This window comes from Nicotiana attenuata, chromosome 5 (genome assembly GCF_001879085.1).
Source record: "Nicotiana attenuata strain UT chromosome 5, NIATTr2, whole genome shotgun sequence".
Classification (NCBI taxonomy): Eukaryota; Viridiplantae; Streptophyta; class Magnoliopsida; order Solanales; family Solanaceae; genus Nicotiana; species Nicotiana attenuata.
In genome coordinates this window covers 54,069,673-54,086,478 of record NC_031993.1, presented here as the reverse complement: position 1 = coordinate 54,086,478, position 16,806 = coordinate 54,069,673, and the positions used below count along the sequence as shown (strand labels likewise).

General features: G+C 37.1%; 1 protein-coding gene across 1 annotated transcript; it reads right to left on the bottom strand.

Annotated features, from left to right (window-relative positions):
• On the bottom strand, positions 5,132-9,389 carry LOC109225867 (BTB/POZ domain-containing protein At5g03250-like). Its single transcript, XM_019390672.1, has 4 exons — positions 9,165-9,389; positions 7,638-7,707; positions 5,990-7,228; positions 5,132-5,839 (listed from the first exon to the last, which is right to left on the bottom strand). Exons 1-4 carry the CDS (start codon positions 9,221-9,223, stop codon positions 5,324-5,326), a joined length of 1,884 nt encoding a protein of 627 aa, XP_019246217.1. The 5' UTR covers positions 9,224-9,389; the 3' UTR covers positions 5,132-5,323.

Below are 16,806 nucleotides of genomic sequence, written 5' to 3'. Positions count from 1 at the left end.
GATGATGATTCTGCTCAAGAGGTTGATAAAAATGCTGAAGAAGAAGAAAAAGAAGAAGATGTGGTAGAAGAAGAAGAAGAAGAAGAAAATGATGATGAAGATGATGAACAACTTGAAGATGGTGAAGATGGGTTGGAAAGTGAAACACATACAGTAGTTGAAGGTGACCAGGATGCTCTGTCAATTCATGTGTTTGTAAGGGCGATCAACGCATCTAAATATAAATTCGGGACTTTTCTAAAAAAGTATAGACGTTTACCGGCCAAGATTAATGTGAGGTCTAGGATCAATTTATTCCATGAGTTCAAGGATAAACTTAGAAAAGTCAAATTGATGGAAAAGTTTAATAGTAATTTTTTTTGGACAGTTCGCAAAACTTTCAAAGTCCCGGGCACAGTTCAATGAACAACTTGTCCATTCCATGATGATTTACCGAATTTATTGCGCGAAAAAGTGCCTCACTTTCGATTGAAGGAGTTTGTTATGATGACTGGATTGAACTGTGGTGCCGAACCCAGTAAAAAAAAAATGAACAAAGTGATGGATAATGGGAAACATTTTGCGACAAAGTTTCCAGTCTAGCAGGAAGGGGGGAGGGGGGAAGTAGAGTTGCTTTGAAAACAGTTGAAGTCCAAGAGTTTGACACAGAGGAAAGGTTTAAGATTGCATTGGTGTGATTTGTCCATTTAGTTTTTCTTGCAAGGGATAACATAGCACGTGTCAATAAGAAGTGGATTTGTATGGGTGATAATTTGAAAGTTTTTATTAAATATCCATGGGACAAGGAGTGTTTTGAGCTTGCAATTAAGTACTTGAAGGACATGTTGCCAATTTACATATCATATGTGAGCAAGAGTGAGAAAAATAAAATCTCTGGTAAAAAGTTCAAATTTGCTAATTATGCCTGTACGCCTTCCCATGGGCATTCATGGTAAGTATTAAACAAAAACCCTCTCAATTCTTGTTTGCAGTTGAGTACTATTATTTTATTTCCTGCAGGCAAAAATTAATATTTTTTAGTTCATGAAAAAATTTAGGCACGGGCATACGAAGCAATTCCGCTGTTTGGTCGTAGTGCCGTGAAATCAAAGGTCGTACCAATGCCGCTGCCAAGGATGTTGAGATGGCACAGCAACATCTGACCCTGATCGGGATCCCTTTAACTGGAGAGTTGATGACCCTGGTATGGTAAGATAGAAAGTGAAATAACACTCCACCAGTAGATTAGACTCAACCAAAGTAGGAGATAATCATAGACCTCGTGTCTATTTTTTTGATTGCTTGTCTATTGGCTTCTATCAATGCTATATTTCAGGAGGTTCACCCCTTACCTTATTCTTACCCTACGTGAGATTTATATGGACTACATGAAGAATTTGGTACCATATGATGATGAGGAAGTGGATCCTATAATCGACCAACTAGCGGTTAATTTGGAACGGGTGACTGCCATTAAAAAGCTACCTGGTGTAGTCAGTTTAGACACTAATAACGAAGTTGACTTGCTGATGATGACCCTTTGGGTGGGAGTATTCTTGGTTCACCACTAGTTGGTGCTTTTTCTGATATTGGTAAAGGAGGACCATGCACGATGTGCAATGCTCAGCCAAGTGATACATATATGCATGAAGAGTTAAAGGTAGTGAATGACAAATTGGATAAGGTATTGAAGATCCTTGGGGAGATGCAAAATCAGAATGAGAGCCCTTCTAAAGTAGTTGAGTCACCTTGGTACAGGGTTATAAGATTGCAAAGTAGATTGAGGAATGCTCCAATTTCTACAAGCAAGATGAGGAACTTGAACAAAGTAAGAAGAAGAAACTGAAGGTACACATACTCAAACCAGTAGTAGAGGAAGATAAGAAACTATTCTGTGAATGATTTGACAAAAAGGATAAGTTTCCCAAAAGCTTCTTGACTGGCATCTATGCTTGGAGGTTTTTTGAACAGTTGGGAAGTACTAACCCGTCCGTTAATATTTTTGTAAGTTCCTTAATCACCACGTATATTTCTTTTTTCTTAGTAGCTCCATATTTAACATACACTTTTTAAAATATTTAGCATGTAGGGGAACTGTTGGCGCTGATGCATGTACGAAACATAAAACGTCCACGCCTTTATGCCCGCAGTCATGTTGTTATGGATATTGCATTATGCAAAAGCATGTGCAGTGTATATGATAAGATCAAGAAGGATGCCAGTAAAGAGGGGAAGGATTTGGACTTTCGTGATACAGTTGATGTTTGTCAAGACTTGTGCCTTACACCCCTGATGATATATCCTTAAGGAAGTATGTCAAAACCTGGGGCTATGAAATTATGCAAGGCTAAAGTGTTGTACTGTGTGTATCGAATTGATAACAAATATTTTGTGTCTGTTGTTTTTCACTTGGCAGAGGGTTTGATTCGAATTTACAATAGAAATATCAGTTTGTATGATGATGATAAACTAGAAGAACTGGTACAACCCCTCGCATTCATGATGCCTAGGATTATATTGTACTCCCCATGTGTGTTCTCCATGGTACTTGGTAATATAAAGCCTATCAGAACTCTCGTACTTTAAAGCGCGTAACTTCCACGGGCAACTCACATCTCGGCATGCCACCGAAGTTATTACTGCTACTTTTCTTCGTATGGAACATAAAATGCATTTTCACAGAAGCAACCTCCAAGTGTTTCATTAGACGCAATTTGTTGTCGAAACATTTCCCAAGGAAAAAACCTGTACCATTAGGGTGGATGTGTTTTGTAGCTAACGAGTCCACCAAGCTTTCATATCCAGCTACCTGCCTGACAATATTTGGGAGCTCTTCTGCTCCATCTGCATCTTCCGGACCGTACGAGCTCATTCATGGTTACCAAAATCATGCAAGTCATGACTAAATCCACTGAAAACATCTTTCACCATTCTTTCCTCCTCTACTTCTAAAATTGGTGGTTTTTTTATTGTTGTTGGTGGTGGTGCAGCTGCGGCATTTGAACCTTGATGAGACCTTTCAACAGGAACTTCAGCCATTTCTTCAAACTCATTTTCAGCCACAATTATCTTCAAACAAGGCCTCATACCATCAATTGTACCATCAAGGAGGTACGATTGCAAATCATTGTCATTCTTAATGAAGGAAGGAGGAATCTTGTCCATCTTCGGCGTAGAGCTAAGCATATGTGTAATATTCAAATTCCTCAGGTAACATATCAGTTTTTCACGTTTAATGATGACATTAACAAATTCGTCAAATGTACAATTGCTAGGTATACTGATAGGTACTGTAACCTTTGTATAGGAATTTCAATTCTAAGTAGTTGGCCCCTCAACCCATTCACCAGAATATATACCGCATAGTAATATATAATCTCACATCAGTCTACTATGAATCAGTGGTCTATTATGCACTAGTGGTCGAGCACTGTGCAGAATATTTTTGCAAAAACCCAAATTATCATTGACAAAGAAGATGAGATGGAAACACTTACTAGATGAAGGAGTTACTCAATATATACCACCTAATGAATTATCAATCCAACGTACTGCCGATTTCTTCTCCATAAATGATAAATAAAAAGAATGAAGCTTTGAGAGGAATGGGGAAGAAGGAGACAACCTCGGTGTGTTGAATGCAAGAAAAACAAGCTGCAATGGAGGAATCAGCCATGGAAAACGGGGATTCGGGGGGGTAGATGAGGCGGGAAGGCATGGATTTTTTTTTTTAAATAAAAAATAAAAAACTAGTAATATTAGAATTATATAGGTTGAAGGCAAAGTATAATAAGTGAAACTTTAGGGATAAAGACTGAACTACCCTCCCCTCCTCTCCCCCCTTCACTTTATAATTCCACTTAAGCACTAATTAAGCATGAAAGTCAATCTTACAATAATTAAAACTTGAAGGTCACTTGGTCAATTCAAGTCTAAAAAGAAGTCAGTTCGCCAACTACTCCTAGTTACTAAAAGAAAAGAAAAAGAATATTTTTTTTTGGTGACTATGAAGACATGCCCACTTTACATGATATATTTCCAAGTTAGTTTGTTCTTTAATAAATGATATGTTCTACTTATAAAAATATTTGTCTTAGCATCCCAATTTTCTTAGTGATATGATTTGCTGGGACCAATTAAATATGAAAGTTTAATGTTTCATAACCAGAAAAAATAAAAAGACAACTAAAATGGAAAGTCTTTTTAAATTTTTTAAACTCAACGTGTTTATATAAAATGGGGAAGAAGGAATAAAATACATTTTTTGGTTTTGGCTACTTGAATATATTTTCTAAGAAAAGCATATTCCTTTAAAAGAGCAAAAATGAACTATCCATTTGTGGGAGAAAAATATTTTCTTTAATACTATCTCAACTCTTGACATATAATCATTGCTTTAACTATACTTACACATTGTTATCAATCTTTAATACTCAAATATTTCTTCAAAATACTTTTTGCTTTGTTAATATTACTATTAATTTTTAATAAAATATTTTTCTAAAAAGTATTTTCCAATCAACAATCAATGTCGAAAATCATTATTCAGAAAAATATATTTCAGAAAAGGACTTATATTTTTCAGTAAGACGTTTCTTTAAATGGACTTCCGTGTATCAAACACATTTATATATTCACTTCTAATCTCTACTATGGCTAACTTACATTCGCCCTTTACCACAGCTACTCATGTATGTTCTCTCTTTCTATAGGGGCTTGCTCCTTAGGGATAAATTCTTATTGTAATTCGGTGGATACTAACTTCTTATTGGTGCAACCTTATGCTATAGATAATATTTAATTTTTACTTGTCCTTTATTTGTTCTAAAATTTGCTATAAAGGTTAAAATGTAAAAATGAAAACGTCAAAAAAGGTGAGCAGATAACCATGATGGGAGATGATCCTTTGACAAATAATAAATGGAGAGGCTTTCTTTCAATTACCTAATGTTGTATCATTCACTCAAAACTAAAATTAACAATTTATAGGACGAATATAGAAAATTAAAAAAGAAAGAAGTCTGGTTCAGTACTTGATTCAAATTTATCGTTATAGATGACACAGTATAGAATAAAGAAAACATTCTAATATCAACGAGATTCTTATATGTTTTCTCAATAAACTTGTATTACGCGAGAAAAATGAGACATATTGAAAAAGTCTAATTTTGATTAAACTTATCGTAAAAACTAGAATGATAAGTTTATTAAGAATCCGACACCAAATCATTGCTAAGTTTATTACATTAGCAATGAAAGTTTCTCTTGCTAAGAGCAAAGCAGCTCAGCATTTTTCAAATCCAAAAATCTGTCAAGAATGAACTAAAGCTCAAAATTGAAGCATCTAATGATCCTTCTTACATGCACTATGTTGTTCCAAATTCATAACTGCTTTTCTTGAGGGATGCAGCACTTTTCCATTGGAAAATATCTTAGATGATGACTTAGGACCACAGGACTTGACCTTGAGCCTTAAACCAAGAATTTTGAACATGTTATTCCAGCTTCCTTTAGCTTTCACAAGCTTGTCAACGTCTTCTTTCATGTTCAAGCACTCTTTCTCAAGTGAACGAACTCGATCTCTCATGTCATCAAAAGTCACAAGTTGGTCGGCCCTGGTGCCTTCAATGACTAAATTACCACTCAGGCTTTGTGAATTGTCAAGGTTGTCTGAGACAAAGAGCCAACCAGCCACAGAAGTGCGGAGCCGGACTTGCTCAAAGAATAGAACTTGGACAATAACTCGTAGAGGTAGTCTTTCGTTCTGTGCTGCATGAGTGCTTGCTTCTAAGGACAGCTTCTGGCAGTTCATGACCCTGCAAAGTTGTTCCCTCTCCGACCCCGTCAGCCAGGAATGTGCCTGAAATTACATAAACAGAACAACATCTTAACAAAGACTAAAACTTGGTGATAACTTTAGGCTGGCTCTACATTCATTGGTTTGGAAATGATAAATGGTAATCCTTAAAGCAATTAATCTTTAAGGGGTAGATTTCCATAATCCCATTACCTTGAGGTATATGTCAATTGCACGGTAGATACCATCATCCAATGGTCTGGCATACCCTGGGATTGCTGAAGCTAGCGCGTTAAATTTAGTTAACTTCAGGTTAGTATCAGGCGCCACTTCTGCGAGGTAGCCGTCTACAAGATTAGCTACAATTGTCAGCGGGGTTAGTGAGTGCGACCCTCCAACTAGCTGGCCTTCATCTATCAGTTCATTGGAGGTAGGTTCAATTTCGTCCTGATCAGCCATCATGAAGTGATCAACCATTCGCTGAATGCAGTCTATATCATATAGGGTCTCCACAGTGTGGCCCATATTTGGTATGAGGATATCTTCTAAAGCTGCTTCATCTAACTGAGCCCCAACCCTTCTCTCCAGATTCTCTCGACATGATTTACTAGCATCTAGGATCATTGATGTCTTAAGAAGCCTAAGCAGAAACTTGGTAGGTATGATGCCCTTTTGCTCGGGTAGTATCGCCACAATCTCTTCAAGAAGAGTCCTTTGATCTGCATCAGATGCAGCAGGAAGGGTTGATCCTGGAACTGCACCATTGCGTTTCTCGAAATTTGATTGCCTACCATTAAGAGGAAGGTGTTTCTTAGCATAGAAAATTAGGGAACCAGCGATTCTCTCCGGTGTCATGCCCCTACCACTAACAGCAAGGATTAGCTTTCTATAAATATGTTGTTTAAGGAAGGACACATCTTCATACCACCAGTCCTCGTTCAGCGGACATTGTTTAGAAGCCGCACCACTTGCATGTATTCCATTCCAAGCAAAAGCATCATCTTGGCTTTGAGTGGAGCTATGACCAGCCACAGGCCAACTTAGTAAAGTTGGGTCAGCACACGCTTTCATTGACAGGGAATCTATGCACCTTGAGACAATGTGAAGCTCTTCCGCCCATGGAAGAACATCTTCGCATGTCTCTAGGGCTTTAAAAGTGTCCATCCAAAAACCAAAAACTTCAACGAGAAAACTCTCTGTCTGTGCAATGAGGTTTCCTTCTCCATAATCTTCATTCATCTGAAGATATTCGGATGCACATCTAAGGCTGACAACATTGCGCGCTGTGAGTTCCATCTTGACGCCATAACAGAACTTGGCGACTTTCAGGAATGCTTTTGCTCCACCAGGTATCCCGTGAAGATGCAAAACACAAAGTTTCTCATTCTTCTCCTGTTCAGAAGAATCTTGTATAAGCTTCTCTAAGAGCCTGCTTCTAGACAACAAGGGAAACTGCAATGAAATTCATCTTGTCAGAATTAGTGGATAATACATTGTCAAATGAGAAAAAGCCGAAATTAAGATGATATCTGATTTAACTCTACAGGTTATGGTTTCATCCCAAGGTTAAATAAAATGCATGAACATGGTATAGTAATTGCATAAGCATATAGATATTAGATATTCTCTAGCACTTGGTGCATAAGCATATATATGAAAATACCAAAGGAAGGAAACTCGGCTCAATGTCAATTCTACTTAAGCAAGCAGATTAATGCCTGAGACTAATTCTACATGCATATCATTCTTTATTTCAAGCAGGGTATTCACTTTGCTGCTAAATCCCATGATATAAAAACAAAAATTTCAGGGCAATTCCAGCAAAGTGAATGGCTGTCTAGTGTAATCTGTTAAGGTGTACCTTATGCAGATGAAAGGATGTGTCTCCAACTTCAACAACAACATCACTCGGAAGGCCTGTAGAGCAGATCCTGCATAATGACATTCAAACTCAGAACAGATCAAGAGAAGAAAAATCAGAAAAGCATGATTCAATGAGACATTTGGACAATAGATATGTTTTGTTACGACCACGTATATCTTTTCTCTTCTTCTTCTTCTTCTTCTTCATTATTCTTGGATAAGTTACAAACACCAGTATCAATATCTAATGAGAGAAATCTTACAGGTTAAAAAAGAAAAAGAAAATTGTGAACTTTTAGTAACATAGATCTTTAAAAATGTTATAAATCGGAAATTTTCTGCATCACAAGTGGTATATAGTTTGGTCCAAGTCCTGTTTATCCCCAGTCCTCAAAACCACAGAAAAAACAAAACTCAAGTAAATGACAATGCACCTGGTCGGACTTGAAGATATTTGTAAGTTCAAAGCCTCTCTGGTTTGACTTAAACATATACATGTCTAATCTGTATACACTTGGGTGCTCTGACAGAAAAAATGCTAAAGAGTAGTGTCTTATAAATTATGCCAACTGCGATTGTAAATTGTACAACAAGTGATTATTATTATTATTATTATTAAATGTTCTTACTACTAAATGCAAATCCATAGTTAACTAGCTAAGCTTTCCTCAGTCCTAGGTTTGGAAACAGATTCAGAATTCAGAAACAGATTTTTCATAACTTATAAGCGAGTGATTTGTCAAAAACAAGGAAATGAGGCACATACCTAAAATCCAACTTACTCTATTGTTGTTCTCTATTACATAAAAAATCATTTACCAGAGACCAACAACTGTTCTCGTCAAATGAGAAAATAGAAAATCCTTATTTTTTGGTGACACACTTTTTTCTAATCATCCTCTGCAGTCCACCTTTTGCTAAGGGTCGTCATTACGAAAAATTACACTATGTTATACAAGTAAAATATTGATTTTAGATGTATAACACATATATCGAACACCCTTTGTTGGGAATTTTTTTTGTACTTCTTTCAAGTTTGAACACCCTTGGAAATATTTCTGGCTTCGCCACTGTCTGCAGATCCTCCGAAAATACAATCTGAGCCTCAGTTTCTGCATTTAACCACTCTGCCAACCCCACAGCGTTTTCTTCTTCTTTTTCTTTTGTTTTATTTAAGATACTCCAGCTAGATTTATATTTCCATTCCACGTTTGTCTCACTAATTTCTGATTCATTTTGAGAGAAACAACAATTCAAAAGGCACACACTGAAATGTAACAGAAGTTGGTCTAATAAATCACAAGGAACAATCGCAACAGAATACGTAAAAATTCTGTAAAATTGAAGAAATAAAACTCAAATAACAGAGTAAGCCAAATGCAAATGAGACACTCCATGCAATAATTATCATTCTCACACACTTTTTCTCTATTATTGCGTGGAAGAAACTACTTAAATCCCCTCTTTAAAACAACATAAACAAGACAACAACAATAAAAAAATTTAATATTTAACTGAAACTCACCATGATTGGCCATCAAGATGAAAAACTTCAGACTTGAATCCTAACTTCTTGCATGCCATTTAGCTTCAGAAATGTGTGTTGTGTTTGTGTATAAAGTGGAGAATAATGATATTACCATAGAAAGGAAATACACACTGTGCAAATTAAAGATGATGATAGTAACAAATAGTGGTAAGAGAATACAGATGGTTGTTTCCTTTTTCACAGAGAGAAAAAAGGGATATGGTCCCGAGTCAAAAGGGAGAAAATCCAGAAAAATGAGTTACAAGAAAAGGGTTAGTTTAGATATTGTATCAAGGATATTGTTTGGCCAAATCACAAATAATGATTGTTAATATTATTATTACTATTATTATACAACTAATAATGGGGATTGAATGTTCTTTCCCAAATGATAATTAATACTCCCTCCGGTTCACAATAAGTGTCCAATTTGCTTTTAGCACGCCCATTAAGAAAATACTAAATTCTATATAAAAATACCTACTATGACTAAACTACCCCTAATTAAACATTTAATGTGAGGAACTTTTTAGGGATATGTACATAGGGGTTATTTTGTAAAAACAAATTGAATTCTTTCTTGATTACATAACTGGACACTTATTTTGAACCAAAATGAAAAAACAAATTGAACACTTATTGTGAACCGGAGGGAGTAACGAGTAAATATAGTAGTGGGGAACGAACAAAAATTGTTTCTTGGAATTCTGCATATTATATTATGTCTGCTATCGGTTACTGGTTTGTGGGGACCAACGGATCTTCGGTATGGACTTTTACTAATTGGTGTTTTCTATCTGGACAGGACTGGCTTCTACTTTCCTTGAACCCCAATACCTATGCCAAATGAAAAGCCACCTTGGGAAATGTTTTCTTTCTCCTACTTTATTTTAGAGATCTTCATATAAATAGTCGCATTTACTGTTTATTTTTTTAATTGATATATATATATGAATTATATATTGATTATATATATTATATATAAATTATTAATATATTATGGAGTGAATTTCATATAAGTACATCACACCCACTTACATTGCAACCTGATGGTCCAGTCACAACTTTACAAATCTATAGCCTAAAGATAATAGGTTCATATACGAAAAAACTTGATTCTCTGTATCTCCTACCACCAATTTTGTGTGATTTTTGATCTTTGCAAACTAGCAGCTTAAATCGATCAAATGCATTCTTATTGCAGCTACAAAAATGCAAATCAGGCACAATGCAATTCGAAAAAAACCTAGATTTTCTTTTTTTACTCAAATTCCAAAGAGCAGAAAGTAAAAACAAAAATTAATAAAATTATTGCTGCAGTTATGTTTTGGCAGAGAAAGCAGCAAAGAAATCAACTTTATACATGAATTGTTAGAAGAAAATAAGAAAAATTATAAATATTTCAATTTCAATTATTTTCATATGTGTAGTACACGTATAATGATATATAACTTTATATAAACTTGTATATGAAATATACAATAATGTATATTGGTATTTCACCAGCATAGAAAAATAAAATGTGATGACCCAAAGGGTCATCTTATGTTTTAGATCTCGATTCCGTGTTCTGAGACCTTCAAAACCTCATTTTATTCCTTCTCGATTTGCGTGCGTAGTCCGGGCGCGTTTCCAGAAAGCTTTTATGTGGAAAATTGATGAAATAATAATTTTTGGCCTAAAAAGTTGATTTTGGTTGACTTCGGTCAACGTTTTGAGTAAACGGACCCGGACACGTATTTTGACGGCCCCGGTGGGTCCGTAATAAAATATGGGACCTGAGCTTATGCCCGGAATCGAATTCCGAGGTCCCTACCTCAAGATATGAATTTTTGACTAAAATTGAAAGACTGAATTATAATGGTTTTAAGAATTTGGTTAATATTTGATCTTGTTGGTATCAGGTCCGTATTTTGGTTCCGGATCCCGGTACAGGTCTGTTATGATGTTTATACCTTATCTGTGAAATTTGGTGAGAAACGGAACTAATTTGACGTGATTCGGAACTTCGGTTGAGAAAATAAAAGTTTTAAAATTTTCTTGAAAATTTCATGCAATTTGGTGCTAAATTCGTAGTTCTAGGTGTTATTTTGGTGATTTGATCGCACGAACAAGTTCGTATGATGTTTTAGGACTTGTGTGCACGGCATTTCATCCTCAAATGGACGGACAATCCGAGCGTACTATTCAGATCTTGGAGGATATGCTTCGCGCCTGTGTTATTGACTTTGGAGGTTCTTGGGATCAGTTCTTGCCATTAACGGAGTTTGCCTATAACAACAGTTATCAATCGAGCATCCAGATGGCTCCCTATGAAGCCACTCTCGCATTGCGAAGGGGAATTGGGCACGAGGTGGTTTTCCTCTACGCGAAAGCGTACGCTAGGTCGCGAACGCGGAGCAACGGGGGTTAACACCCTTCGCGAACGCGACCTGTCTACCGCAAACGCGAAGAATATGGGACCTGGGGGAGAGGTCATGCTCTTCTACGCGAACGCGACCATCAGGTCGCAAATGCGAAGGCCGGGGGGGGGGGGGAGCTGCCTTAAGCGAACGCGTAGATAGGCTCACGAACGCGAAGGCCTTATGCCGCTGTGCATCGCGATCGCGACAGGTCTTCTGCGAACGCGATGAAGACCTGTCTATTGTTTTTAAAACAGACTTCAAAATCGGAATTGTTCAAACCTTCATATCTCTTTCACTAGAACTCGACCTGGGGTGATTTTGGAAGAGGGAATTCAACACCAAATCATAGGTTTGTGTTCTTTAACTCATTTCCTTCAATTTCCATCATCACCATTAGATTTCTAGTCCTAAATCTTGTTCTTCCATGGTAGAATTAGGAATTTTTTGAAGAATTGTTTTTTTTATAAATTTGGGATTTAGACCTCGATTTGGGGTCGGATTCCGGAACTAATTGCATATTCGGGCTTGGGGGTGAATGGGTTTTGGTCTGAACCTCCTGTTTTGACCAAGCGGGCCCGAGGTCGATGTTTTAATTTTTGGGGGAAATGTTGGAAAATCTAAATTTATGTATTGGAATTGATTTATTTAGCAATATTTGATGTTATTAAATTAATTATGGCTAGATACGAGTGGTATGGAGGTGGAATCTAGAGGAAAAACGGTAATTGAGCAGTGAGTGGCTTGTGGATCGAGGTAAGTGTTATGTCTAACTTTGACTCGAGGGATTAGGGATCCCCGACTTAATTTCTATGTGAAAATTCACGTGTGTGGCGTATAGGTGAGGTGACGAGTACCTATGCACCTCTAAATTATCTGTTTTGCCTTTCTTTTCCCCGCTCTTAATATATTGTCTTCCTGTCTTAATTGCTACATGCTTATTGGTATTTCCATTTTTAATTGATACTTGTTAGACATTATTTTCATTATTGAAAGTATTAGCTATCCCATAGTTTCATTGTATCATATTATTCGTTTAAGCTAGTTTATCGATGTTTTATGATATATTCTGGGTTGGTCTCGCTGTGTAGTACTAATTGAGTGAAGTTTCATAATTGTATAGCTTTCTGTTTGCTTTGGTTGAGGCTTAAATATTGTGGAGAGTTTTGAGCTAAATTGTGAAATTCATGTTCTTATTGTGTGGTTGGTACTGATATTGTGAGATCGGATTGTACACCGCAACAGGAGGAATAAGGGTGATATATTGAGGAGGAATAAGGGTGAAATGCTATTATTTGGTGGGATCGGATTGCACGCCACAACAGGAGAAATAAGGGTGGTATATTGAGGAGAAATAAGGGTGAATTGATATTGTACGGCGGGATCGGGTTGCACGCCGCAACAGGAGGAATAAAGGGTAGATTGATATGGAGTAGTAAGGGTGAATATTGATATTGATATTGATTATATGGTGGGATCGGGATGCGCGCCTCATCAGTTTATGTGTTTATGTATCATTCTTCTACTGTGCAAATTATTCTGTAGTTTGGCTTTTCACTTAAGGATTGGTTATAGCTGGGTACTGATGAGATACCGGAGTTCTATAGTCTTTCCTTGCAAATTACTATTTTATTTGTTCCGTACCTCTTTCTGTTTTATTATGCACTGTATGCAGGTTATATTGTAACTGCCCTGCCGTAGCCTCGTCACTACCTCATCAAGGTTAGGCTTGGCACTTACCAGTACATGTGGTCGGTTGTACTGATACTGCACTCTATACTTTCTGTGTAGATTTCGGAGCAGGCAATGGCTGATCGAGGGATTGGCTTCAGAGTTCACATTTAGGAGACCCAAGGTCGTCCTGTTGGCGTCCGCAGGCCCTGGCGTCCCCTTCTACATTTCTATAGTGCTGTTTTATTTACTTCCAAAACAGATGTAATTTCTTTCAGACCAATATTTGTAGAAAATCATAGTATGTTCGTGGATTGTGACACTAGATTATGGGTAGTAATAGTAACAGTGGTTGTAATAATATATAAACAAAGAAGTTATTTACTTACTTCCGCATTTAATATTACTTGTTTTAGCTTGTTACTTTGTTTATCACGGAAATGAAAAAGGAAATTGGTTAATACAACTCTAATGTTTGCTTGCCTAGCAAGTGTGATGTTAGGCGCCATCACGGTCCCGATGGTGGGAATTTCGGGTCGTGACATAAAATCAGCATTAACAGAAAATATATAGGATCCAAAACCAAAGCAAATAAAGGAAAATCAAAACAAATTGTACCCAAATAAAAGCAAAAGCAAAACACATAAAAAAAATCATAAATATGCAACAATACTAAAATCACTACAGCGAAAGAATAACTTACTTTAAAAGAAGGATCACTGCAAGAAAGTCGGACAAAAATCGCGATTAGAAAGATCAACAGTATCTACACACTTAGAATATAATATTATATACTTAATATAACTTTAAATTATATTATATTATGATGCATAATGTTGTATACAAAAATTAGATTTTATTTTTGTAACGACCCGACCAGTCGTTTTGAGCTTTTGCACTTTGCTCGCTAGTTCTCGGGCATGACTTGCCCCATATGATGTATTAAGACTTATGTAAATTGTTGGCTTTGGTTTTCAGGATGATCAGAATGAATTTGGAAGAACAGTTCTCAGTTTGAAGCTTGAAATTTGAAAGGTTTGACCAAGATTTGACTTGTTAATATATGATCTCGGATTGGAATTTTTATGATTTGGTTAGCTCCGTTAGGTGATTTGAGACTTAGGAGTGCGATCGGAATGGGTTTTGGAGGTTTGGAGTAGATTTAGGCTTGAATTGGCGAAGTTGATATTTTGGCGATTTCCGGTTGGCAGGCGAGATTTTGATATAGAAAATATGGAAATTAAGCAAAAAGGTGAAAAACTAGGGCTTGGAAATTTAGACTTTTGATTGAGGATTTGATGGACCATTTGAAGTCGGATTTCTGAGTTTTTGGTATGTATGGACTCGTGGGAAGATAAGGAATCCATTGGTGTAAAAATTTTCGAATTCCGAGACATGGGCCCGGGGGTCGGGTTTTGGTAATTTCGAGATTTATGCTAATTGTTGATTATTTTCGCTTGGGCTTCGTTCCCTTAGCCTATTTCGACAACCTCGTTCTGATTGTGCATAGATTCGACGCGAGTGGAGGCCGATTCAAGGGGCAAAGGCATCGCGAGCTAGAGATTTGGCCGGTTCGAGGTGAGTAATGATTGTAAATGATGTTCTGAGGGTTTGAAACCCCGGATTGCACATCGTAGTGCTATATTGAGGTGAGGCACACGCTTGATGATGAGCATGGGGTCGTGCACTATTGGGGATTGTGACTTGGTCCGTCCCGATTGATGATTCTTCCGCGTATTTAACTGAAATCTATTTGCTATCATTATTATTTGGGCTGAATGCCATATTTGTGCTTCGTGCCAATTATTTGAACCCTTCGGGGAATTTTTGTTGATATTTCCTCACTGTTTTGACTTTATACTTGAACTCAGTCATGTTATTTTCCACTGTTTTCAAAACTCAGCCATGTTCACTCAGTTTTAATACTCAAATGATATTTAGATGATGTTTTGGGCTGAGAAACACTTTTTTGCTGTTGCCCGAGAGGCTTATGTGATTTTGACTGAGTAAGGCCGAGGGCCTGTGTTGTGAGGATATCTTTTGGGTCGGGCTGCACGCCGCAGCGGTGATACACTGATTTTGATTATGAGGCTGAGGGCCTGAGATTGTACGCCACGAGGTGGCTTGATATTGATATGAGGCCGAGAGCCTGTTTATGATGCCACGAGATGGCTTGATATTGCGCTTGGGCCGTAAGGGGCCCCTCCAGGAGTCTGTACATCCCTAGTGAGCGCGGGTACCCAGTGTGATGATTCTGTTTATTATGTGAGGTCGAGGGTCGGATTGGTTATGCCACGAGATGGCTTGTTATTGCGCTTGGGACGTAAGGGGCCCCTCCCGGAGTCTGTACACCCCCAGTGAGCACGGGTACCCATTGTGATGTGAGATATAGCCCGAGGGGCTGGTATTGTTCTAAGTGATTGCCCGAGGGGCTGGTATTGTTCTATGTGATTGCCCGATGGGCTGGTATTGTTCTATGTTATTGCGCGAGGGCTGGTATTGATCTGAGATATTGCCCGAGGGGCGGAGTTGTTGACATTGTGCCCGAGGGGCGAACCTTTATGTGTTTGTCTGTCTTATTTACCTGTCATTTACCTGTTTAGTTGTGTAATTGTGCCCGAGGGGCGTATTCTTTATGCTTATCTGTTCTAGTTGCTTTGCATTCAATTGCTTAACTGTTGAAAAGCCATTTTTGAAAAAGTTTAAACTGAGCTAAGATGCTTTAAGAGATTTCACAGCTTCATTGCTTTCTTAATGATTTTGTACTACTTCTATACAGCATGTTGATGCACTTTTCGTGATTTCTTATCACTCAGTCTTTATTTATGATTATTACTCACTGAGTTGGAAGTACTCACTTTACTCCCTGCACCTTGTGTGCAGATTCAGGTATTTTCTGAACCCGGTAGCGGGTATTGGTTGATCGGAGGCAGAGTCATCGGAGTTTAGCAAGATAGCCGCTGGCGTTCGCAGCACTGCTTTTCTCCCTCTTTATTCTATTAGCCTGTACTTAGTACATTTCAGGCTTTGTCAGTGGTATTTAGACCTTAATAGATGCTCATGACTAGTGACACCCCGGTTTGGACTGTGTTTGGGTTGTACTTCCGCAATGTCATGATATTGTCTGCTACTTGTGAGCACGTGATTTTTGCCCTATGTGAATTACTCCTACAAATTCAAGAAAATAAAGTTTTTTTTATTTGCAATTTCGTAGATTTTTGTAGCATTTTGTTAATTGCTTGCATTTGTCTGTGCATGTTTAGTTCTATTTAATTCATGAAAATACAAAAATACATTGCATTTGCATTTAGGATTAATCTTACATTTTTAGGTTAATTAGCAATTTAGTTGTCTTATAAAATGATTAAAATCACAAAAAAAGACTCATTTTGCATTTTTAACTTTAAATTTTGTACTTTCTTTTAATTTGGTATTTAATTAGTTGTGGTAATTATTATTTAGAGTTAATTAATTTAATTTGGTAGCTTAATTTAGTTTAGGGGTTAATTTAGGTTTTATTTTTTTCAATTTTTGAAAAGAAAAGAATATTGAAATAAAAAAGAAAA

What these genes read in the sequence shown, in the direction of transcription:
- LOC109225867 (XM_019390672.1), bottom strand. Translation starts at nt 9,223, where the DNA reads ATGGCATGCAAGAAGTTAGGATTCAAGTCTGAAGTTTTTCATCTTGAT. An exon ending in CATCTTGATGGCCAATCATG is followed by an intron (nt 7,708 to 9,164) that starts GTGAGTTTCAGT and finishes GTCATTATGCAG; the next exon opens with GATCTGCTCTACAGGCCTTC. An exon ending in CAATTGACATATACCTCAAG is followed by an intron (nt 5,840 to 5,989) that starts GTAATGGGATTA and finishes ATGTAATTTCAG; the next exon opens with GCACATTCCTGGCTGACGGG.